Below are 25391 nucleotides of genomic sequence, written 5' to 3'. Positions count from 1 at the left end.
AATGATTACCCACAATTAGGTTCAGGTTCACGGTTTGGGAAAATGTCATTTTCTGATAAAAGTTTAGATTGCAGTTTAAATGCACATTAAAAAAAATCATGTTTACTGTGTTGTTTGAAGGGCTACACAAAGTTTTGTGATTGTGTGACAAAATGGCTATAAAATATATTATGATAATATTTCACTGTTTGTCAAACAGCATTTCCTGTGAACTGAGATACTGAAAACGCCAGATCATGAGCTGCTCACGTTTAAATGAACACAGTGCCACTTCACTCTGAAACACAGTGTATATACTTGTTGAATTATATTGCAGCCTATGTGATTTGATAATCACACTAAGCCATATCGCGATTTCGGTTTTGTTTCAAATAACCGTGCAGCCCTTTCTGCAATACCACAGTAACTTCGATGAGTGGTAAAAAGGCTTGTCTTCATCCATTTGCTTTGGTCTTCCCTACATTCTCCAGTTTTTGAAGAGGCATCAGGATGGTCTGGAGGGTGTTTCAAGAGAGCACTTCAGCTTCAGTCCACGCATGCCAGTGGGTGATTTCTATGAGGAGCGGGAAACACCTGAGGTGTGTATTAAGATGTCTCAATACTTGAGAGCTACAGGCAATCCAAGACAGTGACACTGTTGCATGACATGCCGTTTCTCTTTAAATTTTACAGGGTATGAAATGGTTTCCCCTTGCCAATGAGGAAGTGCCCTCCATGATCATGGCTATAACAGGGAGACGTGGTCGTCCTCCAAATCCAGACAAAGAGCCTCGTCCTCGTGGACGCCGAGCCAAAGGAGCCCAAGGTAGACGACCAGGCCGACCTCCCAAGGCCAAGATGGAGGATCTGCTCAGCAAAGTGGATGCCAGGCTGATGAAGAGACTGGAGGAAAAGGGTAAGTCTGAATATTCTCAACTGAAAAACCTGTAAGCATGTAGGAATGAATGGAGGTGTGGGTGCAAGGTACAAATGATCAACGCTGTGTTCTACAGCAAGAAGCCTAACCTCAGGTTGCTTTAGGTGGATTGTCCGATTAATATAACATAAACTTGTTACAGAAGCACTCAACTTTTTACCTTTTATTTGAGTCGTCTTGTAGCTGCAGCCTTTTTGTCAACTATAATGAGCAGTGGATGATAATTGTTTTATTTGAGTCGTTTTTTAGCTGCAGCCTTTTTGTCAACTATAATTTGCAGTGGATGATAATTGTTTTACAGTGGATCTCACTGAGGATGAAAAAGTAAAACTGGTCAAGATCAAGAAGAAAATGAAGAGAAAGGTGAGCTGAATTCACATTATTTACTAGGGCTGGGAAAAATATATCGATGCATCTCGATTCGTGGATCGATTCCATTTTTTTTACGAATGCAGCGCAAGTAAAACCGCGCGCACAAATGCTCACGAAGAAGAGCGATAGTGCGTTCGGCTGATTCTGAGAATGTACTTGCACCTCAGAATGCTTTTATGACGCAAGATTAATGTAAACAGCCCACTGCAAACACCCTTGTAATTTGCTTCAACATTTTCGAACTTTATGAATGATTATTTTATAGAAGGTTCCAGTGGTGTGTGTAAGGCATTGGTGCGATCTTCTGTTAAAAACTAAACTCCGAATCGATTCGAGAGAGAATCGAGATGCATTCGGAAAAATTGGAAAACGATTCATAAACATTTCATTCACAATGCAACGTTATATTGTCCCAGCCCTATTATTTACTGTAAAAAATTCACTTTGCAGAATATATGTTTTTAACTTTTTTCATCTGTTGAAACTAAGCATCTGATTTGTCTCATGCAGGCAAGAATGAAAAGAAAGGAGGATGCAAAGAATAAAAAGATCCGGCAGGAGAAACGGAAAGCAAAAGTAAGTGATGCGAACTCTAGACAAAAATTTGACCACAAAATAATTTATTTTAGTAGCTTGAAACCCTGGTGTTCAGAGCTCTGATTGTGTTTTCTGATGTGTTTGAGCAGTTGGAGAAAGCCAAAGAGCAAGAACAGGATGATGAAGACCAGACTCCGTTATTTGAAAGCCCTCTGTCGGCCTCAGAGGGGCCCAAGAAGCCCGGGCGCAGGAGGAAGGTGGCAGTGGCAGTGCCAGCGGCAGAGCCAGAGCCGTTGGATCCGGAGAAGGCCAGCCCCATCAAGAGAGTGGCCAGGGCCCGCGTCAAAGCCAAGGCTCTCGCCAAAGCCCAGGCCCAAGCCGAAGCCGAAGCGCAGGCTGCTCTGGCGGCGAAGAGGCAGGCGGAGAGGAGGGCACAGGCTCAGAGACGAATGGAGGAGAGGAAGAGGCAGCAGATGATCTTAGAGGAGATGAAGAAGCCTGCAGAGGACATGTGTCTCCCTGACCATACGGTGAGCTTGATATGCAAAAATCGTGCAACGACATACTTGACCATTACCTGGCACATCAGTCAGAGCTGAGCGGGTTTCCATCGGCTGAAAACATTGTCAACAAAAAGCGCTCAGCCCTCGCTGCAGATCAAGTTTAGCGTCTGGTGGTTTTGACGAACAATATGTAGATGTGTATTGTGTAGTGAGCAGAAGTGGATTGTTTCCACTTCTATGGCAGTTTTGGCAAAAAATGGCAGTTTGGGATCTTGTTCATATAGTACATTACGCTGTCTGTTGCAGCGTGTTTTCTCAGGTTACTGAGGCACTTACACAGTTTTATGCACTATCGTAACCCAATTTCCTTCGCATGCACATTAAGGAAATTATATTTTATTAAAGAACAATTGTTTCAAAAGTTAATGCACTTTAAAAAGTGAATGTCATTTTAATAAAATATGCAATGCTTGATTTGGTTTATATTTGCGCTCGCTAGCACCCTCTTGTAGGCATTGGAAACAATACAGTACTTTTTTCCTCTAATTGCCTTTAGAATTTGAATATATTTCGAATTGTGCAAATATTTAAGAAAGAAATTTTAATTGATCTTTTCAGCAATTTTGACTGCCCCAGTAGCCTACTATATTGTCGAGTACATCTCTGAATGTTGGATAATTAAAGTGTGATTGTTATTCCTGGCATCACTTGTAATGTTGTGGTCTGTCTCCATTTGTAGCTCCTCCCAGCGCTGTCACGGATACCAGGACTGGTGCTTTCCGGTGTGGCTTTCTCCAATTGTTTAAGGGTGGTGGAGTTCCTGCATGGTTACGGAAAGGTTCTGGGCCTCCAGGTGCCTAAGGATGTTCCCAGCCTGAGCACCCTGCAGGAAGGGCTCCTCGGTATTGGAAAGAGCGAAGGCGAGCTGCTGGATCTGCTCATTAAACTGGTGGACGCCGCTCTGCACGATCCTGGACTGCCCTCGTATTACCAGGTTTGTCTTTTTTTGATTGTGATAAACAATCAATCAATCGTTATTAATAGAGCATGTTTAAGACACAACTAAGGTTGACCAAAGTGCTTTACATAGAATAAAAGAAACATACAAATAAAACTAATGTACATACATAAATACCAGACAGCCAAAATAAGCAATCAATTGAATAAATGGGAGAAGTCCAGGAAGACAAACTATAGAGTATTAAAAGCCAAGGTGAAAAAGATGCTGTGCTGGTGCTTTTAAACTCTATTTCAAAACATCTTGCACTCCCAAAAGGGCATGCTAGAGTTTTATTTATAGATTTTAGTGCAGCTTTTAAATCTATGAAGTTACATATTCTCCTGCAAAGACTAGTTAATATTAATATAGATAACAGCCTGATTCTCTGGATCAGAGACTTTCTCTCTTGTCGCCCTCAGAGGCTAAGTGTAAATTGCTTTTTGTCTGGAGTGCGTACCATTAGTACAGGCTGCCAACAAGGCACCGTTCTTTCCCCTATGCTTTTTTCCTTATTTGCAAATGATTTTAATATAAACAATAGCACGTTTAAATTGATCAAATATTCAGATGATATGGCCTTAGTAGGACTCTTACAAAAAACGAATTCCTTGAATGAAGCCTCTTATCTTGCACATGTAAAGGCTCTTGAAGCATGGTGCAAAGAAAGCGAGCTAGAAATTAATGTGGCAAAGACAAATGAGCTACTTTTTTGCAAAAAACAAGACATAATAGAGCCAGTTTTAGTCAAGTAGTTGAAATTGTGGAAACTTTTAAATATCTTGGTACGGTTCTTGATAACCACCTGAGTTTTACCGATAATACAGAATTTATCTTTAAGAAATGCTCACAACGATTCAGTCTTCTTAGAAGACTGAACTGCCTGGGTGTCAGTGCTCAGATTACTGAGCTAGTGTATATTACTCATATTGATGTTTTAACTTTTCACCTCTCTGCTTGGTTTGACCATTTAAAGGGTTAGTTCACCCAAAAATGAAAATTATGTCATTAATGACTCACCCTCATGTCGTTCCAAGCCCGTAAGACCTCCGTTCATCTTCAGAACACAGTTTAAGATATTTTAGATTCAGTCCGAGAGTTTTTGTCCCTCCATTGAAAATCTATGTACGGTATACTGTCCTTGTCCAGAAAGGCAATAAAGACATCATCATAGTAGTCCATGTGACCTCAGTGGGTTAGTTAGAATTTTTTGAAGCATCGAAAATACATGTTGTTCCAAAAATAACAAAAACGATGACTTTATTCAGCATTGTATTCTCTTTTGGTTCTGTTGTCAATCCGCGTTCACGAGGCCAGTGACGCTGCTGACGTAAGACGCTGCTGACGTGTGTCTGGTGCGTCCGTGTATTCGGGTTCAAATAAATATGTCTGGTTAAAAAAAAAATGCAAGTCTTCCCCTGTGTCGAAATCCTTAGACATGTTTGCAAAGATTGTTTTGTTTACAGCGTGCGTCTCCCTCAGACTGTAAACGAAGCTCGGGCGCACCAGATAACACGTCAGCTCGTCTTACGTCAGCGGACTCATGAAAGCGGATTGACAACAGAACCGGAAGACAATACAATGCTGAAAGTCGTTGTTTTTGTTATTTTTGGAACAAAATGTATTTTCAATGCTTCAAAAGATTCTAACTTAACCCACTGAGGTCACATGGACTACTTTGATGATGTCTTTTATTGCCTTTCTGGACAAGGACAGTATACCGCACATACATTTTCAATGGAGGGACAAAAAGCCCTCGGACTAAATCTAAAACATCTTAAACTGTGTTCCGAAGATGAACGGAGGTCTTACGGGCTTGGAACGACATGAGGGTGAGTCATTAATGACATAATTTTCATTTTTGGGTGAACTAACCCTTTAAACTGCAAGCTAAAGAAAAAGCTCAACAGGATAGTGTCAATGGCTAGTAAAATAGTAGGAAAACCACAAAAACCACTTTCCCAAATATACATTGACAGAACGAGGAATAAGGCTAGAAAAATCACTGCAGATAGTACTCACCCCCTTTCTAGAGAGTTTGAACTAATGAAGTCTGGGAGGCGCTTTAGAGTGACTCTGGCTAAAGGTTCTTTTAAAAAATCTTTCATTCCAAATGTCATTAGTATCCTTAACCAAACAAAGTAACAACAACAAATGAGCTGCTATTTTAATGTATAAGTAAATTTATTCTTAATAAGATGTTTTTTATTTTATTTTATTAATCTAGAAATGTTTCTTCATTATGTCTGAGACATTATTTGTATGTTTATTTGTTTTGTATGTTGCGGTGAGCCAAAGAAAAATTTCCACCCCGGTGGACAATAGAGATTTATTCTATTCTAAAGTAAGTCTTAAGATGAGATTTAAAGGTACAGATAGATGGGGCATGCCTAATAAAGGGAGGAAGGCTGTTCCACAGTTTCGGTCCAGCAGCGGCAAAAGCACGATCACCACGTTTTTTTAAGTTTTACTTTAGGAGCTGTGAGACGGCCAAGGTCACATGATCTCAGGCTTCTAGATGGAATGTACCGAATTAAGAGGTCCGTTAAAGTATTGAGGTGCCAAGTTATTCATGGCTTTGTAGACAAATACAATTTTAAACTCATTCCTATACTTGACAGGAAGCCAGTGCAGGGACATTAAAATAGGTGTTATGTGGTTGCACTTTCGCTTCCCTTCAAGCAATCTAGCGGCTGCGTTTTGAACCAATTGCAGACGAGAGATGGAAGCCTGGGAAATGCCATAATACAAAGAATTACAGTAATCAAGCCTAGATGTAACAAATGCATGAATAGCTGTTTCCCAACTACTTGATAAAATGGGCTTCACTTTACTGAAAAGGCGAAGTTGGTAAAAGCATGACTTGACAACAGCTGAAATCTGTTTGTCAAACTTTAAACTGGAGTCAAAAAGGAAGCCCAGATTCTTTGCACAGTTTGTGTTATGTGGGGTGAGAAAGCCAAGATCAAAATCAAAAACAGTTTTCCTTGGGGCTGGGAAAAAAAAACTCAGATTTGTTAAAAAAATTACTTGAAAGCCATGACTTAAGTTCGTTCAGGCAATCTAAAAGCGTTTGAAGAGTATATTTATTATTGCGTTGCAAGGGAAGGTAAAGCTGGGTATCATCAGTGTATATATGAAAAGAGACACCATGTTTTTTAAAAATAGAGGCCAGGGGGAGCAAATACAGAGACAATAACACAGGCCCAAGGATTGATCCCTGAGGAACACCACAACATAGGGGTGTGTTAGCTGATGAGTATTGTCCCAAGTGAACAGTAAAACATCTATCTGACAAGTAAGAGCGAAACCATTGTAATACAGAATCACAAAGTCCTACACAAGACTCTAGGCGTGACAGAAGGATGTTGTGGTCGACTAAGTCAAACGCAGGACGCAGGTGTGTGATATCAGTATATTAAATTTATCTTTCAAGTTGTAATAATTGTACATGTTTTGATAACGCATCCTTCTCATCAGAAGCGTAAATTGGGTAACTTTAAATGTTTCATTATTTTAGTTAATGGAAAACAGGCTTAAAAGCAACATAAAACCACATCCACAACATATTTATCATCTGTATTTTTGTATACACGACCAGTCCAAAAATTGGGGTCGGTAAGATTTTAAATGTTTTTAAGAAGTTTCTTTTGCTCACCAAGCCTGCATTTATTTGATTAAAACAACAACAACAAAAAACAGTAATATTGTTAAATATTATGACAATTTAAAATAACTGTTTTATACTGTAATATATTGTAAAATGTAATTTATTCCTGTGATCAAAGCTGAATTTTCAGCATCATTACTCCAGTCTTCAGTGTCACATGATCCTTCAGAAATCATTCTAATATGATATGATATTCAGAAAACATTCATTATTATCCATGTTGAAAACAGTTGTGTACCCCATCTGTATCAAAGCATCAAATCATCATATTATACTGATTTCTGAAGGATCATGTGACACTGAAGACTGGAGTAATGATGCTGAAAATTCAGCTTTAAACAAAGGAATAAATTACATTTTACTATATATTCACATAGAAAATTTCACAATATTACTGTCTTTTTGTCGTTGTATTTTAATCAAATAAATCAGGCTTGGTGAGCAGAAGAGACTTTTTTTTTAAAAAAACATTACAAATCTTACCGATCCAAAACTTTTGACTGGTCGTGTGTATATAATCACATATGTACAATGTCATGTGGGTTTGGCACTAAATTAAAGGCGTTTGAGTGATCAGTGATTAAATTAAGGCTGGTTTGTGTTTCTCTTTCGTGTCTCAGTCTGTGAAGATCCTGGGAGAGAAGCTGGTGGATCTGGAGCTGAATCACAACACGGTGTCTGAAGTGCTGCGGATCTTTCTGGAAGCCCATGGCTTTGAGTTGGGGGTGTGTAACAGTCTCCGTACAAAGAGCTTCCAGACCCTCAAAACCGATGTCAAAGCCTCCATACTGGCCTTCCTGGTGGAGGAACTCAATGGCAGCAACATAGTCACCAGGTCAGCAGAAATTCAAATCATATTATAATCATAATATGGAAGTGTTTTCTTGATCTATATTTTTAAACATATTTTCATTTTCCAACTGTTCTGTTCTGCAGGGAGATTGATAACACACTAGAGAATATGGCAACCTACAGGAAAAACAAGTGGATTATAGAAGGCAAACTACGCAAGTAAGATCCTTGCATCAAATCAAAGCTTTTTGTGTAAATTTGAAATCTGGTTCCTCGGTCTTAAAAATGACATTATGAAAGCTAAGCGAACCAGGACTAAATGTATAATTTTCTTTTTTGGTCCGGACCAAGAGAACTGAACTACAAGTGTGAACGCGGCTAAAAATTGCTTCCTCAAAGTAACCATTGCATGTGCCCTTTGCTAACGGCCTTCCCAAAATGCCCTTCAGGCGGAGAAACACTGTTTGGAATTAGCTTATAAAGAAAATGGTGATGCTAATTTCTTCTCTTTCTGAATTGCTATGTAGCTACACAAATAAACATCTGGTGTTAGTACTTGTTGATGACACATGTTTGGACCATTTCCGTTTCGATTGTTAGAAGTTGTGATTGGTACTAAAATATCAAACCGTACTGTACCACTTTTTTTGGGACCCTTCCGTTGGGGTATCTAGCACAGTAGTCCGGTACCTAAAGGGTGGAGCTTGACTCGCTGCAGAACGCTGATTGGCTGACAGAGATTTTTCACTTGCGCGTGCTACAAGGGGAATTACAACACAAGAGGTGTCTTTTTCTTATATACAGTTGAAACAATGCCGTTGCAACCCAATGTTGGCGCGCAACAATGTAGGTCCCCCAGTGTTGTTTACTGTATCACTTTCTTTTTCCGCGCGAGAATTCGATTGCTACTTTCTGATATTCACCATGCCTATAAAGTGATGTCTATCTCTACTTTCCAGCATACAGTTAGATTCAGGACGGTAAACCCTTGTATCGCTCGGTGGAAACCAGCCACAAGACTCTTCTGTGGTTGGTGTCATCTTTCCTAAATGTGTGTGTGTCTGAGCAGACTGAAGGCTGCGCTGATGCGGAAGACCGGCCGCCCAGAGGAGGAGCTGTGCTTTGAGGAGCGTCGGCGCAGTGCTCGTGTTGGTGTGGCCGAGGAGGAGAGCATCGAGGAGAACTGTGTGTTGGAGAGAGGGAGTCGCCGCAAAGCCAAAGAGGAACCCAAAAACACTGAGGTACAGATACCAGAGCTGTGCTCATGGAGTACAATTGCAATATTGTCTGTGATTTTAATGATGGTTTAAATCATTTATTTAGTGCACTACATGTCAGATGTCACTCAAAAGATGTATACCCTGGCTGGTTAGCTAAATTTGGTTGATTTATATAAGACACGGTGTATTGACAACAGCTACTCTGAAGATGTGAAATGTTGTAATTAATCAGGAAATGGATCTACTTAACATTTCCTTAGTGACTGGTGTTAGTTTGACTTGCTCAAGATCACAGAGATTTTTCTAACGGCCTTCTAAACCTATTCAGCACTACAGTACTTCCTAGAAGATCATTCAACCTCAGATGTGATTAGAGTAGCAAAAATGAGCCACTTTCTGAGCTGTGCTTTAATTCATGTTCATCCATGATGTCATGGGTTTTGCTGAGGGTTGCCTCGTTACATATTTGATTTGTTTACCATGACCAGGACCAGAGACATGTGAAATATTAAATGTCAGTGGTTACTTCAAGAACTAAAAAACTGTTTTAGGTAAAAGCGATTCCATGGTTTAACTGTTTCGTAAAAAAATTATTATTTTTTCCTTCTCACAGATTGAGAGCCCTAATACCTGCAGTGTTGCAGAGCTGGAGCGTCAAATTGATAAACTGACCAAGGTAAAATATCCTATCTCAGCTTCTGAAAATTACATTTTTGAGAGTTGTTTTAAAAATCATTGTGTTCTGCACATCATCAATGTACACACTTATTATTGTATACAATTGTCCTGTAATTGTTTTAAAATGAAACTTAGATCATGTATATTATTGTAAATTTAGACCAATTGATGGAAGTTAGTATATTCACATAATCATCTATTAATATTAATAATAATCTATTAATATTAATAGAATTGACAGTTACTCCAAAAAGACTTGGTTAAAATGAGTATATACAGTTTTAAACCTAGTGATTCCAGAAGTTTCAAATGTTTTTAAATGAATTTAAAATTTTCACTATATGCTCCGATACTAAAGTTATCAGCCTGTCCCGTTAGTCTATAATTCAGAATGATATCTGCCAATATCAATGCTGAGCCGATAGTTCAGGAAAAAATTATCTCTCCCAACTAATCCTGTAAACTATTCAGGGAAACTCATTTGGTACATTGCTATATTATTAAAGGTTAAAATTAACAACATATTATTAACATTTTAATAAATTAAAATTATTACAAAATAACAAACCATTATACTATTATTTTTTGGATATAATAATTACACTCAAATAAAAACTTAAATCTTTGTATACTGCAAGTCAGTTGCACATAAGGCAGTTTTCATAAACACTTTTGAGTCTTTCAAAATCCGACTCTTATTGAGTCGGTAAAAATAAATATGTATTTTTATTTTCGTCAAAATATTTCCTTCTGTGTGTTCAGCGGCAAGTGTTTTTCCGCAAGAAGCTGCTACAGTCGTCGCATTCCATGCGAGCCGTGTCTCTCGGGCAGGACCGGTACCGCCGCAGGTACTTGCTGCTGCCGTATATGGGATGTGTCCTTGTGGAGGGAGCCGAGGATATCTTGGGTGAGTGGAAACTCCCAGCATGCAGTTAGTCTGGTATCTCACACACTTAGAGATATAGGCCTTGTCCCAAACACCACACTTACGGTCCCCTAAGAGTCTGTACTTGATGTAATGCAATATACTGTACATTCAGGTAATAGTCTGCTGTGGAGTCACAAAAGTTCAACAATTTTTGTTTATTGCAAATAAAATCGGTTTATTGCAAACCATATGCAGAACAAAACATTACAGACTTTAGGTGCCATGCAATGAAAAAGACGGCACGTTTCATTTCTTCTTGGCTTTCTTGTTACTATGGACATATGATTTGGGGGGAGACAATCTAATTGTGATTTTTCATATAAAAATTGACTCCGATTTAAAATGGGATTTAAAAAAAGAATAAAGCCATGTTTTCTGTGCTTAGAGGGCTGCACAATTTAGCTAAAATGTTGTGATTATCATCAATATGGCTTATAATAAATAATAATAATAATAATAATAATTATTATTATTTGTATTAATGTTTTTTTAGTAGTAGTTGTCGTATAGTAAATCAAAAATTAACAAAGTGAAATAAATATTACTAATGTAATATTTCTCTGAAAAATAAAAATAGTATTTTTGGAATATATAAATTCTTTAACAACTGAAATTACAATACATATATTTAATAATAACAAATTCACATGGCTAATAGTAATTGTCAGAATGGTTGTCAGTTTGGTTTTTAATAATATCATTATTCATTTGTTGTGATTAATTAATTTCTTGTGCAGCCCTACTTGTTGCCCACATTTATGTCCAGTTATTACTTCCCTGTGTTCAGCTTCAGATGAAGTGACGGTCAGTGATGAGCCTGTGACTTATGTGAAGGTCATAACCCCAGTGAAAGCAGAGGTTAAAGCTGAGCCTCCCCTCTCTCCGGGTTTCGGCACCTGTTCTCCTCGAGTGTCCCAGCGTTCCCCCACAGAGGTGGATCCTCTCCCCGGCGAGGCCTCTCTGATGAGCAGCCCGAGAGGACGGGGACGCCCCCGCAAGATCAAGCCGGAAGTGGAGCTCCACCTTCGAGCCGCCAAGAGCCGGCGGCGACGGCGCTGTAGCAGCAGATCAACAGGGGAAGATTCGGCCCTCAACTCCCCCGTGCAGGGTCTGGCTCAGCCCTCTCTTGAGCCGCGGGACACCGAGCCGATCGCAGCGTCTGGAGCCGGTCAGGGGGAGGATAACAGCCAACCGGAGGACAGTATGAGGGAACAGGCCGAAAAACAAGGCCAGTGGTTCAATCTGTTGCCTAAGCAGCCATGCGACGAGGCATCTCTCTCGCAGCCGTGCGAGAACATCCCCGCAGCCACTTCATCCCCCGCCAAAGACACTCCAGCACCCCTCGGCTGTGACCCGCTCGCTGCACCTCCACTGCAGCCGACCACGACACAGGTTCACACTTCAAACAGATCAGAAAAAGTGAATTAATATCCTAAATGCTGAAGGTTTCTCCTTCTGATGGCTTCTCCCTGTGTTCCTCCTCCTCAGGTGCAGATGGAAGCTGCTCCTCAGGTGTGCTCCACTCCAGCTCCAGCTCCCCGGGCCGGCAGGAGGCGCAGGAGAGGCAGCGGGCCGTCCCGAGTGCACTCTCGATCCAGCACGGCCAAGCGGCGCGGCAGACCTCCCTCCAATCTCTTCCAGGAGGTTGAACTGAAGTACTTCACTCAACTGACAGTGAAGCCTATTCCGTTAGGTGAGTGTCGTGATGTTAACGGATGAAAGACCTTTTTGCCCATCCTGCTTTTGTAGATTATAGGGGCTTTCGCACCTTTTCATAGTTCCTAGAACTATTGGCGGAAGTACCTGGATTTTTGCGTGTTCATACCGCAGGAACTAGGAATGATTTTAGTTCTAGGAACTCGTTTTGGAGGAAATAATTTAGCTCCTACATCAGAGTCGGGTCTAAACCATCACTATATGAAAAACCAGTGACGTTAGTGTACGCCAGGGGTCGGCAAGTAAGTTTGGCATCGGGCCAAAAAAAATACATTTCACCACTAGATGGTGGCCCAGAACATAGTCAAAGGATAATTTAAGAAATTAATTGATGAAAAATGCAACTAGAATTGCCTGTGACTGAATTACTTTTGTAACTGGTAGTGAGCTGTTACTCTGTGTTAAATCCTGTAGTAGGACAGTCATTAACAAAAAGCCACATTTGTGTGGCGCTGTCTGGATTTTACACTGGATAAATTAATTAAGCAGTAGTGACTAGGGATGAGTCACGATTTTCGAATATTCGATAAGTTGTTATAATTCTAGAATATCGAATAGGTTGTGGGATTTATTGTCTGAAAAATCCCCATGTGTTTGGTGCTGATGCGGTGGTGACGCGTTAATGTAACCAGAGGGTAACGCTTACAATAACACAAAAGTTGTCACAAGGAACCGGCAAAAGTAATGATTATGAATGTTTCAAATATAGCAAGGAGACATTTTAATTGTTTATTAATAAATTAGTGTTTTCTGTGTCAGTGTCGGCTGCAATAGTGACCGCAGCACTTAACGCGCCTATGGAGAGAAATGCACATTTCATACGGATTACATAAGCAGAGAGTAGTCGGTTTCTTTTTGTTTTGAATTGTTTTGTTTAAAAGTAGACATTTCAAGCTTTCTATAGCCTATATATATATTTCTCGTGTCTGTGAGACAGCTTAAACGCTGAGTTTCGGTTAATTTATGACATGGGCTCCAGTTCACGAGAAATGCAATGCCTCCATGTCCTGATTATATTGTCTGCTATATTTGCTTCTTATTTATTAAATCCAGGCAATTGGTTGATGAAACATTGATTAAAATTAAGATACAATTTATACAAAACGAAATTCACTTTTTATAAAGGCTTCCTACAAAACAAAACTTAATGAAGTTGTCAAAATCATGCTGACCCACATGTCTCCTGATATATTGCAGCATCTTGCAACACATCCCGCCTTGCTGGAGATGCGGAATGGATAAAAATAACTCTTGAATAAGCCCATTAATGGCATTTTTGAGTCATGCTCTTAACGAATAATAAATGTGTATCATTTTAATTTGCTCGTTACACAATGGAGCCTAACTTATTGTAATTATTTGACATAACCTACTTTTTAAATTTAGAATTATTCCTTGGCAGCCTCATGTACTAAACTGCATTTTTTAAAATTGTTTGTGTGCTGGAGGTGCGCTATTACGTCGTGTGCAAAGTGATGTTAACATTTAAGCTAGCCTGTGAGAGAAAATGGCATAATCAAAGAGTCTAAAGAGGAAAGTTGACAGTGAAAATAGCCATACAAAGAAGAATGAAAAGAAAACTATGCGTTCATCCTACCCAGTTTTGTAAATGCAAAGCCGGTGTGTCTTATCTGCAACAAAGTTTTTGCTGTTTGGAATATAATATTAGACATTTCATGACGGCTATTTTAGAGGTCTAGTGATCCACAGACTCTTTTGAATATCTTTCAGAGCTTTTCAAATTAAAAGCTCTCAATTCATCTCAAAATAAAACATTGCTGCAAAAACCTTCTTGTACTTTTACTTTGAAGGCAAAATCACTAAAGACGATGTGATTGTGTGTCACCGTTGCTGTCATGACGGATCTGTTTCAGAACCAGCCGCTATCAAAATAATTTGGCTGCGAGCGTGGATAGTTTTGGCCCCCGGGCCGCCTGTTTCCGACCCCTTCTGTACGCGGATTGGCCAAACAAACGCACACGAAACATCAGCACCCGCCATTAAAAAAAAAAGCTGTGTGAACACACAGATTATGGCCTATATATTTACTCCAGAAACTAAGTCTCTTACATGGGAAACAGTGATAGATGGGCCTCTTAACCTTTACGCGGAGGAGAAAATCCAACGCGGAGTTGAGCAGACACTGGACATCAACCACACGGCATATGCTAATACCTTTTCATATACGGTCTACTTTATATGTATAACAGTTATATATAATAACGTGTTAGACAGGACTGTTAGACAAATCGAAAACGTTGAATGCGAGCACTGTGTGCTCAGACTCTGGCGTTCTCAGCGCTGTCAAAATAGTCACAACAACAGGCGCGGCTTACGTCACTTCAGAGTTCCTACTGGCGGTGCGAAAGCAACCAGGAAATTGTTCCTAGGGGAACCATTAGTTCTCGGGGAACCATCCTGGTGGCTAGTTTCCTAGAACTACCTGGTGCGAAAGCCCCTTATATAAGCGTTTTTCTAAGTCTTACCAACCTAACCATCCAGTTTTCTCTGAAATAGTGAACATAGGAATTGCCATTGGATGGATGTTCATAATATTTGAATATGTCACTAAGGTAACCTTAAGGTAACTGTAGCCCAGAGGATTTTTGAGGAGTTGATGAAAAGCTAATAATTAAAGGTGCAATATGTAAGATTTTCGTAATAAAATATCCAAAAATCACTTGCACAGTGTGATATATTTCCTGCAGTTGTGTACTTACAATATCCCAAAATTTCCCAAAGATTTTTAATTTCAGAGAAGATTTCAATTTTAAATAATGGCTTGTCACTGGTCATTGTCGCCGGTCAATGACGTAATATCCCCATTATCACTGGTTTCCGCTCGTACTGCCGTAGTAACCATGGCGACAGACTTGGACAACTGCATGCTCACACTGTTGCTGTTTAGCAGCAATCTCACGCTGTTTCGTTCAAACATTATGGACCATGACACGCAGACTTTGGGACATAAGGAGAACTAAAACGAGGATCAATATCAGCGTGGCGTTTTCGAGATGCCGAGAGCTTCACGTCCGCGACAAACTTCGGCTTGACAGAGACGCCGCTCTTGCATGTACTTTATTAGACAGGTGAGCAAATGTACATAAAACGAATCAGTGTTGTATAGCTCAACATGATGAAATGTTAGAATATGGTCAGTGTGTTACTCTAATGTTGATCTAGGTTACTGCTAGTCTCATATAGCCAACAATCTAACACACAGAATAACATTATAACTTTTAACACTCTAATGCAGTTTAGAGTGATAGTGTAGACCAAGTGAAACTGCGCTGCGTTACCTCAAGTTTAATTCGTAAAATAAACTGACCTGTGTGAGTAGTAATTCAGCACTTGTGGGTAGTCCTTATTCCTTTATATCCGTGGGACTCGCGTGTGGCGCTATCATCTCTTTTATACAAATGCGACCTGCTTCGTTACCAAAGTCATGTTAAAAACATGAATGTATTCACTCATCCATAGACATTATTAGATCCATCAGCATGATGACAAGATCCATGATTCCGCTTGGCGTCATCAACCTATGCCTTTGTTAGCGACCCATAGCAGCGGAATTGTTTTTTTTTTTTAACTTATTTTAGCTTTAATTAAATCATAAAAATGTAAAATTAAAACTTTAAAACCCGTTTTCAAAAGTTTGCCTTTTCAGGCCCCCAAAACACAATTGTCATGTAAATGAACGACCAAAATTTTTATTTGGAAACCGTGTTGTGTAAACAGCCCTTAAATGTCTTTCTCTCTCCTACAGAGATGGTGAAGGGCTGGTGGTGGATCAAAGAACCGGAGGAGCTGACAGCCATACTGAGCTCCCTCCACCCACGAGGCATTCGAGAGAAGGTTCTCCACAAACACCTCACTAAACACTTGGAGTATCTGGCTGAGGTCTGCAGACGTCCCGTGACCGGTGAGGAGCAGGAACATGCGGAGTGTGATTGCAGGCTTTGGTTGATGGCAGCATGTTTAGTGTATTCTTTTGCATTGTTCCTTCCCAGATCCCATTTTTCAGATGTCAGTGGAGGATAGTGATGCCCTGCTGGAAGTGTCTAAACAGGCGTGGAGTGAGCAGGAGAGAGCCCTGCGGTTAGACATCAGTGCTCTCCAGTGGGTGGAGGACCTGGAGCAGAGGGTAGTCGGTGCAGACCTTCAGCTCAAGGTAAAGGAAACGCATTCAAAAGGCATTTCTTCCTTGATTGAAAGAATCACAGCACTGTAAGGTCTTGCTCCAATAGTGACCACAGGGTGGCGCTGTTTGTTTATACTGCGGTTACACACACAAGCACGTTCACTTTATTTCTACAATCTCTATTTCCAGGTGCCTGTTCCCAACACAGAGAGTGAAACAGAGGCTTGTCAGGAATCACCAAGCTCTCAATTTCAGGTAGTGAAATCCAGCAGCCCACACACTCAAGTGCTCGGATCGGAGTCTGTTAATCCTAAGTAGAGGAAACTGCTCCGTAAAAACTACACTTAATTTGAGCACTCTATTCGTAAGGTTGTCATACTCATTAAATGTAAATTGTCGGGGTTGTGCCTTTATTTATTTTATTATAAATAAAATAAAAATGTTTTATACCTATTGTTTATTTTTTTTATGAAATTAATGAAATGTAATGCATTTAATAATTAAAAACAAATTTAAAAATAAATTAACAAGTTTAATAAATGCATTAAAATAATTAAAAAAAATATTTATATATCTATTTTAATATTCATGTTATGAAATTAACCAAATAATAAAATTAGTTAATTTAATAATTATTAAAAATATTTGTAATTATTTTGGTAAACCTTTTAAAGATATATTCACATTTTCTTTTATTTCATTATCCATTATTACTGTTATGAAATTAAATATTTAAACTCTTGTAAAGCTATATAAACTAATATATTATTTAATTATTAAAGTTATGAAATTAATTATACATATATATAATGTGTGTGTGTGTGTGTGTTTTAGAATTGAAAATATATTTGTAATTTTTTTCTGAAAATTATAAAAAAATGTATGATTCATGTTATGTGGGATTCTAGTTTTTCTTAACTATTATTATGTTTTTACTTCGATTTCGACATCAAAAAAGCCTTCAAAGCCATCATGGCATTAAGAAAAGCTATGCAAACAAATTTAAAATGAAAGTTTATCACATGGGACATTTGTCCTTGTTTCAGATCTACACCCCTCCCGAGCCGGACTCCACGCGGGAAGACCTGCAGTATTACGAGCACGAGGTTGACCCCAAGGACGACTGGATGGTCAAGACTAAAAAGGAATGGTCTGACCTCCTGCGGGTTCCCAGCAACCCCCTGGACCTGGCCGTTCTCCGATTGACTAATCTTGAGCGTAACGTTGAACGGCGTTATTTGAAGGAGCCGCTGTGGAATCTGGCAGAGGTGGTCCGCTTGGCTCCTCTCACCCCTCCGCCCGGCGGGGAGGAGGTCCCGTTAGATGCTGTTAGGTGGGTCAGAGTTGATGGTCGTTTTTTTTGTTTCACCATCAAATATCACTTTATTATTATCCTATGTAACCAAATTTTTCAGCCTTCATAAAAATGAATCATTATTTCAAGCAATACAGTACATCATATGTGCTCTGGAGCATATCAAACATGTGTTTGTCTTTATAGCTTGGAAAGTGAGATCACACCCAGGATGAGGACGTGGCGGCAGGGCCTGGACCGCTGCCGCAGTGCGTCTCAACTCTCGCTCTGTCTACTACAGCTGGAGAAAGCCATCGCATGGGAGAGATCCATCATCAAAGTGGTGAGAGCACACGCTTAAGCTCAGCTTCAGAGCCTGTATGATTATTATATGATATCATTTTTATATATACATACAGGGCTTGACATTAACACCTGCCAAATGTGGGTGCATTTCAGTAGTGCCGTGTAACTCCTACTACTTTTGAGAATAAAGTCTAAATATTTCGAGAATAAAGCTGAAATATTTTGAGAATAAAGTCGAAACATTTCACGTTTCGAGAATAAAGCCGAAACATTTCACGAATAGTCGAAAACTGATGTTTATATGTGTCCACAGACGTGTCAGGTGTGCCGTAAGGGTGATGACGACGAGTACCTGCTCTTGTGTGACGGCTGTGATCGTGGGTGTCACATGTTCTGCCTGAGGCCAAAGGTCATGCAGGTGCCAGAAGGCGATTGGTTTTGTCCCACCTGTGTCGCCAAGGTATGTAAAATTTGAAATATCCAGCTGCTGGGTTTTTTTTTTCATCCGATTCACGTTATCTTGAAAAATTTGCATGAGTTTTGTTTCGTATATTTTTGTCTTTTGCAATGTTTATGAAACTAAATTTTGCAGGAAAATGGAGACTCTCCGAGATCACAGCGTTCATCGCGTCAGAGGTCAAAGCCACGGAAACGGCGTCTTGGAGAAGATAGTTCAGATGAGGATGATGGGTACAAACGAGGCATGACCACACGACAAAAAGATACTTCAGCTTCCTCAAGCGGGACGAGCATCTCCCCTTCAAAGCGCAGGAGGATGACCACACGAAACCAGCCTGATCTCACCTACTGCGAGTGAGTCTGTCCACAGTTCTTCAGTTAACCAGGAGGGACACTTTAAAAACATCACAAACAAGTTTACATTTAAAGTGCCCCTAATATGCTTTTTCATATATTACCTTTCATGTAGTGTATAATGTATTTGTTTGTAAATGTAAAAGGTCTGCAAAGTTTCAAAGGTCAAAGTGCACGATACATGGAGTTTTTGTCTCTCAAAAGAAAGAATTGATTCTGATCTTCTTGAAACGAGTTCTCAGTCACAACAGATGGGGTCATCTGACCACCAGAGTAGACCAATCACAACAGTCTGGGCCATCTGACCAATCAGAGCAGAGTAGACCAATCACAACAGACTGGGTCAGTTGACCAATCAGAGCAGAGTAGACCAATCACAACAGACTGGGTCAGTTGACCTATCAGAGCAGAGTAAACCAATCACAACAGACTGGGTCATCTGACCAATCAGAGCAGAGTAGACCAATCACAACAGTCTGGGTCATCTGACCAATCAGAGCAGAGTAGACCAATCACAACAGACTGGGTCAGTTGACCAATCAGAGCAGAGTAGACCAATCACAACAGACTGGGTCATCTGACCAATCAGGGAAAGGAAAGTTTTAGAGAGACTGAATCCTTTATCAAACCCGTTTCAGACTCTTGAGAAATGAGTTAATGCTGCAATGTATATTATGAGAATGTTAGAGTGTTTTTGACTTTGAATGCATGTAAACCAATTGTTGGAGACCTTCAAAACAAAACTAGGAACCTTTAAAATAGCACAATAGGGGCACTTTAAAATTATTTATTTGTTAATTAAATTGTTTGTTAAATGTAATTTGTATATATACATTTAGAATCTGTTAATTTGAATATTCATCTTGGTGCATCTCTGACCTGAGTCTAAATGAATTTTCTACATGTGATAATGAACGGGTGATGTGGAATAAAAGACGAGCTGTTTGATGTGCTGTAGGATCATTCTGATGGAAATGGAGGCTCACTCCGATGCCTGGCCTTTCCTGGAGCCGGTCAACCCCCGCCAGGTGCCTGGCTACCGACGCATCATCAAAACCCCCATGGACTTCCTCACGATGAGGGAACGACTTCTGCAGGGAGGGTAAGCGGAAATCTACCAATCACAACATTACAGCAGTGGTGGTGGAACGGATCACAAAATTCACGTTTCGGATCATTTACGGTTTTTGAGGATCGGATAATTTTTCAGGACAGCAAAAAATAAAAAGGGGTGGCGTAACTTTGCTTTTCATTTATTTCTTAAAGTTCACTTGAAGTTCTTCGATACTACATAAACTAGTTCACACATTATTAAAAACAATTGAACAGTCAGTAATAAAACAAGAACAATTACACAAATTACAAGCAGCGATTAATACTGACAAAATTACAAAGTCTCACAGTAGTATACAGGTACAGAAATGAATAATTAAGCATAAATGTATATCTCACTCTGTGTGCGTGCGCTTTGGGTGCGTCCGACTGTGCGCACAGCTAACGTGCAAGTCCCGATTTTCACCTTCTACGTTTAAAATTGTTGGAATGTGTAAATTGGCAAGACAAAACCCATCCAAATTATACTTTCACTCTATGATGGTTAAATTTAGCAGTTAATCCGCGAATCACGTGCGTGCTGAACTCTGGGGCCTGATCCGTACGGATCAACTGCGATCCGTTCCACCCTATTACAGCAGCGTTGAGTCGTGAGGGGTTTAGAGATAAAATAATAATCAATTTGACCATTTGTTTAATTTAATTTATTTATTAGGGGTTTAAGCATGTATTGCTGAAACCCCATTGTAATGGTTACATTTTCCAAGGATCCGCATTCTAAAAGTGATTGGCCAGACCAAACCGTAAGTCGTAGAGACTTGAAACTTTGAGGGCTGGTAGTACTCACACCGTCTATAACGTAGTCAAGGCCCGCCCTTATTGGCCTGACGGGGGCGCTACAGCGGTCAAAAGTACACAATGTCTCATAATAACTCCTAAACCATTAAGCGTTGGCTCAAGTGTCTTATATCGGCTCAAAGCGGACAAAATGCATGCCTAGAAATTTTCAGGTATTTTAGATTTTTTTTCAAAACCTAATTTTGCGATCTAGTCCTAGGTTTTTGGCCCGATCAGAACCAAACCGTTGCAGCAAGATTCAATAGTTCAAATGTCAATAGTTATAACAAAAAGTTGAAATTTCAGTTTACAGTCCCTAAGGGCCGACACAACATTCCAAGTGGGAGGAGCCACTTTACTAAAATGTCTATAAATCGTGAACGGAATGAGATATTTTCACCAAACTCGGCAGTAAACAAACATGAAAATGGCGTTAACTTCTTCACCGTTAGTCTGAAAATTGGCATGCAATGTCTTTGTTTCGAGGTGCCATGATTGTCCAATGCGTACATTGACATTTCTCAAAAAAACTTTTCCGCCATTGAAATTTGAGCACCTATTAGACAAGGTGAACGGAGGCTGATCGAGACGAAATTCGCTGGGCCCGTTTGACTCCTCATTCTGAGCATAAAACTCCTCATTCTGAGCATCTTTGCCTCTAGGACCGACGCCGTCCATAGAATCATTCATTAAATATTGGGAGATTATTTCAAAAACCAACTTTGGCAAACTAGTCCTAGGTTTTTGGACGAACCTCGATAAAATCACCGCGGCACAATTCTCGGGACTCTCTAGGTCAATAGTTATCAACATTTTTAAACGTTTTGTTCTTTGGATAGATATAGCAGGGTAATTTTAAAAAAAAGTTTGATTTAAAAAGTCTACCCAAAAGCCTAACTGAACACTCGAAACTTCAGGAAAATAGTTGAGAGCATGCAACGTAATTTTAAACAAGCATTCAAACTTTTATTAAGATCAGACCATAGGTGGGGGCTATAACTGTTAACAAAACTTTTAATCCGTATTTTTACTATGGTAAATTGCCTGTATTGGCTGTAAATGGACATTTCCGTCTATGACTGAGATGCTAACAGGCTTGCTAAATAAAATTAATCTTTTTACGCATGTGCTTAAAGGCATTAAACCGCTTGAACCCTGACAATTGCTTCTCGCTGCTATATTTTATTGTATTCACTTTTTTTTATTCAATTTATATTATTAATTTTATTTATGAAATTAATTTTAGTCAACTAATATTCAAACTGTTCCTCAATCATTTATCAGTTCTTAAATGTCCAGTTCACCCGTAATACGACCGATGTTAATGCATGTCAAAGAAGACTTTATACACCCAAACATAATGTCAAATACAGTTAATGTTTAGTAAAGTTTTGTTCAGGCATCAACTGAAAAAAGCATAGACTAAAAGATCTCCGTTGTAAGCCGTTTACACACCTGTGTCTCTCAGGTACTGCAGCTGTGAGGAGTTTGCTGCCGACGCTCAGCTGGTTTTCAACAACTGCGAACTCTTCAACGAGGACACGTCGGACGTGGGCAAGGCCGGCCACTCCATGCGCCGCTTCTTCGAGAGCCGCTGGGCAGAGTTTTACGAGAACAAGGACCAATAGAGACGCTGCCCTCTGCTGCATGGGAGGAACGCCACGCTCCTTTCGATGAGACCCGTTACTACTAAAAACTCGTTCTGGAGAGCCCTCCAGTCCTATGTATGCATACACATGTAGATATATGTATAAATTTGTTCTGTTTGTTTTACAAGTATCTGTTTTTGCCCCCCTCCCAAACCACCTCGATTTAAGGTTCCAAAAATTCTTTATCACCTGGTGTTACGGCGTACAAACTTCTCATCTTTATTCACTTTCATCCGTCACTCCTTTGGGGGTTGAAGTACTTCTACAGGACTTGATTGGGTCACACTTGATGTCACGTGTCACAGACACTCCCCTATCAGGACGTTCTCACTGTTTCGCCTTCTGCTCCTTAACGTACTGCTCGTGGACCACGCGTGTCCCCTTGACTGAAAATGTAACGTAACGTGCTTTCGAGACTAGAAGCAATTTCCTCAGTATATTTTTTATTATATACTATATATACACTTAAAGACAGAAAAAAAAATAGTTGGGATTATTTAATAGCAATAGACTTTAGTGAATCTGTACAGACATGTCGTAGAGAGATGTATAGGTGACTCATGAAACGGCCAGTAAACATGCTATATCACGTGTAACTCATCACGTCTTTTGCTTGTAGAATATTGGTCTTTTGAACTGGAGGTTTGACATCTTTTTCTTAAAGATTTGTTTTTTCTGAAATTTCCCCTAAACCCAGAAAATCAGTGTTTCGTTCATGATGAAATCTGACGTAATGCCAATAGCTGAATCATTTAGGCCGGTTTTAACTTGATTTTTAAGCTCCGCTAGCTAGATAGCCATTTTCAAAGCTTTTGCTTGGTGTATGACTATTGTCTGTGGGGGGGAAAAAACTTTAGATCGTATTGATATTGTTTTTTATGGAAAGGATATGTACGTACTTATGACAGTATAGGTTCGTTTAGCGCCGCTTATTTTCATTGGAACAATATCTTCGATGTCTCTTCAGTATGACTGGATCCGTTTCGCTCCTGGTTTTCATGAACATGATGATTTGTTAAATCTTGATCCATCCTCAGATGTTTAGACTGTTTTATGTGTTTTAATGATGTTTGATTTGTTTGAACCTGGACCAACTCCATGAAAAAGGACATTTGTAACCATGCTTTCTCGAATGAAAATGCCTTGCATCATTAGTGGTTGAACTGACCCATAAGGATTTGCGAAATCTGAGTGTTTTCATTGCTCCCCTTATTATTCCAAAGCAGGATACACTGAGTAGAGGAGCGCAGTAGAGCACACTATTCATGTTCATTCATACACTGAACTCAACGTGCGCAGCAGGAGATCCACCGTTCACTGTTCCTCCTCATACAAAAAGGGACATATTTGCTTCTAATTATTTTTTTTTACAGATGGAAAACCTGAAGACAGCACTAGAACATTCAACCAAATGTGGTGTTAGTGAATTTTTAATAATGTACAGTTTTTGTGACTTTAAATTTGTTCCTTTCTATATTTTTAGGACCAATATATCGTTTTTAAGAGGCGACATTAAATGACCATGTTGTTTCAAGGTAATGTAACACGCGTGCATCTGTAGAATGTACTGTAACAGAAATAAAACCACATCTAGTAGACGAACATCTGGTCTCCTTAATGTGTTTATTATCTGTATAGTGTCTGGTAATGACGTTTTGTATATTTAAGATATCACACAAAAAGCATGAATACTCTAAACATCGGCACTGCCTTGAGTCGGACATTGCTTTTATATAAAGTTTAAGTGGTGGATTATGATTTCACTTTTCAAACTTTAGTTGGTGTGTAATGTTGCTGTTTGAGCATAAACAACATCTGCAAAGTTCAAAGCAAAAGGAGATATTTTCTTTTACAGAAAAATCTTTTTAACGACTACAAAAAACAGCTGGAAGGGACTACAGTGAGCTTCTTCAAGGGTTAATGACATCACTAGCCCCAATATTTACATAAACCCCGCCCCCAGAACAAGAGTTCTAGATTATCAAGACAGAAAATGCTAATCAATGAATTTATGTTGCTTATGTGGTTATCTTCTAGGTGAAAAAAATGGTGTCTTTGTCTTTAAATTAATTCAATTACAATTAAACGTTTTGCAAGGATTAAAAATCTGCTAATGCTGTATAGGGAGCCGCACATTACTATAACATTAAAGGTTAACAACAGAGCCTAAATTTAGATGCTATTTATTTTTTAGATATAATAACAAACACCAAACACATTGTATGAAAACATGTAAACTGAACATAAGGCAGTTTTTGCATTAACTTTACTCTAATTTGTTATTGAAATATAATAATTTACACAGTTGCTGTCATTTTCATTAATATATATTTTAAACGTACTTTAAATAATCAAGATATAATTAACAGGTTAAGTAAAATATAATATATAGGATAATATTCTGCATTTATTTAGTGCAAGAGTTAATTTCTCTAGGAACCAACAAGTTGTGGACACTTAATCACTAGCCTGCTGAGGTAAATATAATGCTAGTGACAAGCTATGCAGTTTTATTGACGTCTTTCCGCTGCTGAAACACTGATTGAGCGATTACACGAGTTATGATGCCTTTCATCTCTAACTAACCATTCAGAAATGTTGTATACATGTTGTCACTTCTTGAGTCTCTCCATCATTGTCTGACTCCAGTTTGAACATAAAAGTTTTTGAGTGTCAAATCAAGTGTGAAATTTTCAGTGCATGTCTGTGTGGTAAAAGCATAGACAGTAAAAGAAATGGACACAGCGACCCCGTTGATTTCAACGGAGAGAGTTGAAGCCGAACATGGGCACTCACTTCCTGATAGCCAAGCGTTCTGCGCAGGCTAAAACTGAGCTTGATGACGTAGATGTCACGTGGGCAACCTGACTGACAGTTGTAAATCTTCTAGTAGCTGTGCCAAGACAAATCTGAATCACCCATAGACAGTCACCCAACGTTAATCGTGCACAGAGACGGTGAAGCGCGAC

The 25391-nt window shown here is 39.4% G+C and overlaps 1 protein-coding gene across 1 annotated transcript in view; it reads left to right on the top strand.

Annotated features, from left to right (window-relative positions):
• The window catches only part of baz2a (bromodomain adjacent to zinc finger domain, 2A), a 35762-nt gene extending 11738 nt beyond the window's left edge, over positions 1 to 24024 (top strand). The window contains exons 9-30 of the mRNA XM_077213942.1: positions 471 to 578; positions 673 to 895; positions 1218 to 1279; positions 1799 to 1864; positions 1975 to 2355; positions 3068 to 3322; positions 7616 to 7830; positions 7932 to 8006; positions 8857 to 9028; positions 9621 to 9683; positions 10448 to 10592; positions 11401 to 12005; positions 12102 to 12306; positions 16096 to 16251; positions 16340 to 16500; positions 16660 to 16725; positions 17517 to 17803; positions 17972 to 18107; positions 18384 to 18530; positions 18663 to 18883; positions 19842 to 19985; positions 22242 to 24024. Of these exons, the coding sequence (XP_077070057.1) occupies positions 471 to 578; positions 673 to 895; positions 1218 to 1279; positions 1799 to 1864; positions 1975 to 2355; positions 3068 to 3322; positions 7616 to 7830; positions 7932 to 8006; positions 8857 to 9028; positions 9621 to 9683; positions 10448 to 10592; positions 11401 to 12005; positions 12102 to 12306; positions 16096 to 16251; positions 16340 to 16500; positions 16660 to 16725; positions 17517 to 17803; positions 17972 to 18107; positions 18384 to 18530; positions 18663 to 18883; positions 19842 to 19985; positions 22242 to 22401 (4053 nt within the window). The 3' untranslated portion in view covers positions 22402 to 24024. The remainder of the gene's footprint in view (positions 1 to 470; positions 579 to 672; positions 896 to 1217; positions 1280 to 1798; positions 1865 to 1974; positions 2356 to 3067; positions 3323 to 7615; positions 7831 to 7931; positions 8007 to 8856; positions 9029 to 9620; positions 9684 to 10447; positions 10593 to 11400; positions 12006 to 12101; positions 12307 to 16095; positions 16252 to 16339; positions 16501 to 16659; positions 16726 to 17516; positions 17804 to 17971; positions 18108 to 18383; positions 18531 to 18662; positions 18884 to 19841; positions 19986 to 22241) is intronic.
• The last annotated feature ends 1367 nt before the right edge of the window (positions 24025 to 25391 follow it).

The sequence above is a fragment of the Siphateles boraxobius genome, unplaced genomic scaffold, assembly GCF_051911475.1.
Source record: "Siphateles boraxobius isolate OS27281-9 unplaced genomic scaffold, OSU_SipBor_1 68, whole genome shotgun sequence".
In the NCBI taxonomy this organism is placed as follows: domain Eukaryota; kingdom Metazoa; phylum Chordata; class Actinopteri; order Cypriniformes; family Leuciscidae; genus Siphateles; species Siphateles boraxobius.
Note: the sequence above shows the minus strand (reverse complement) of the source record. Positions and strands in the feature narration are given on the sequence as shown.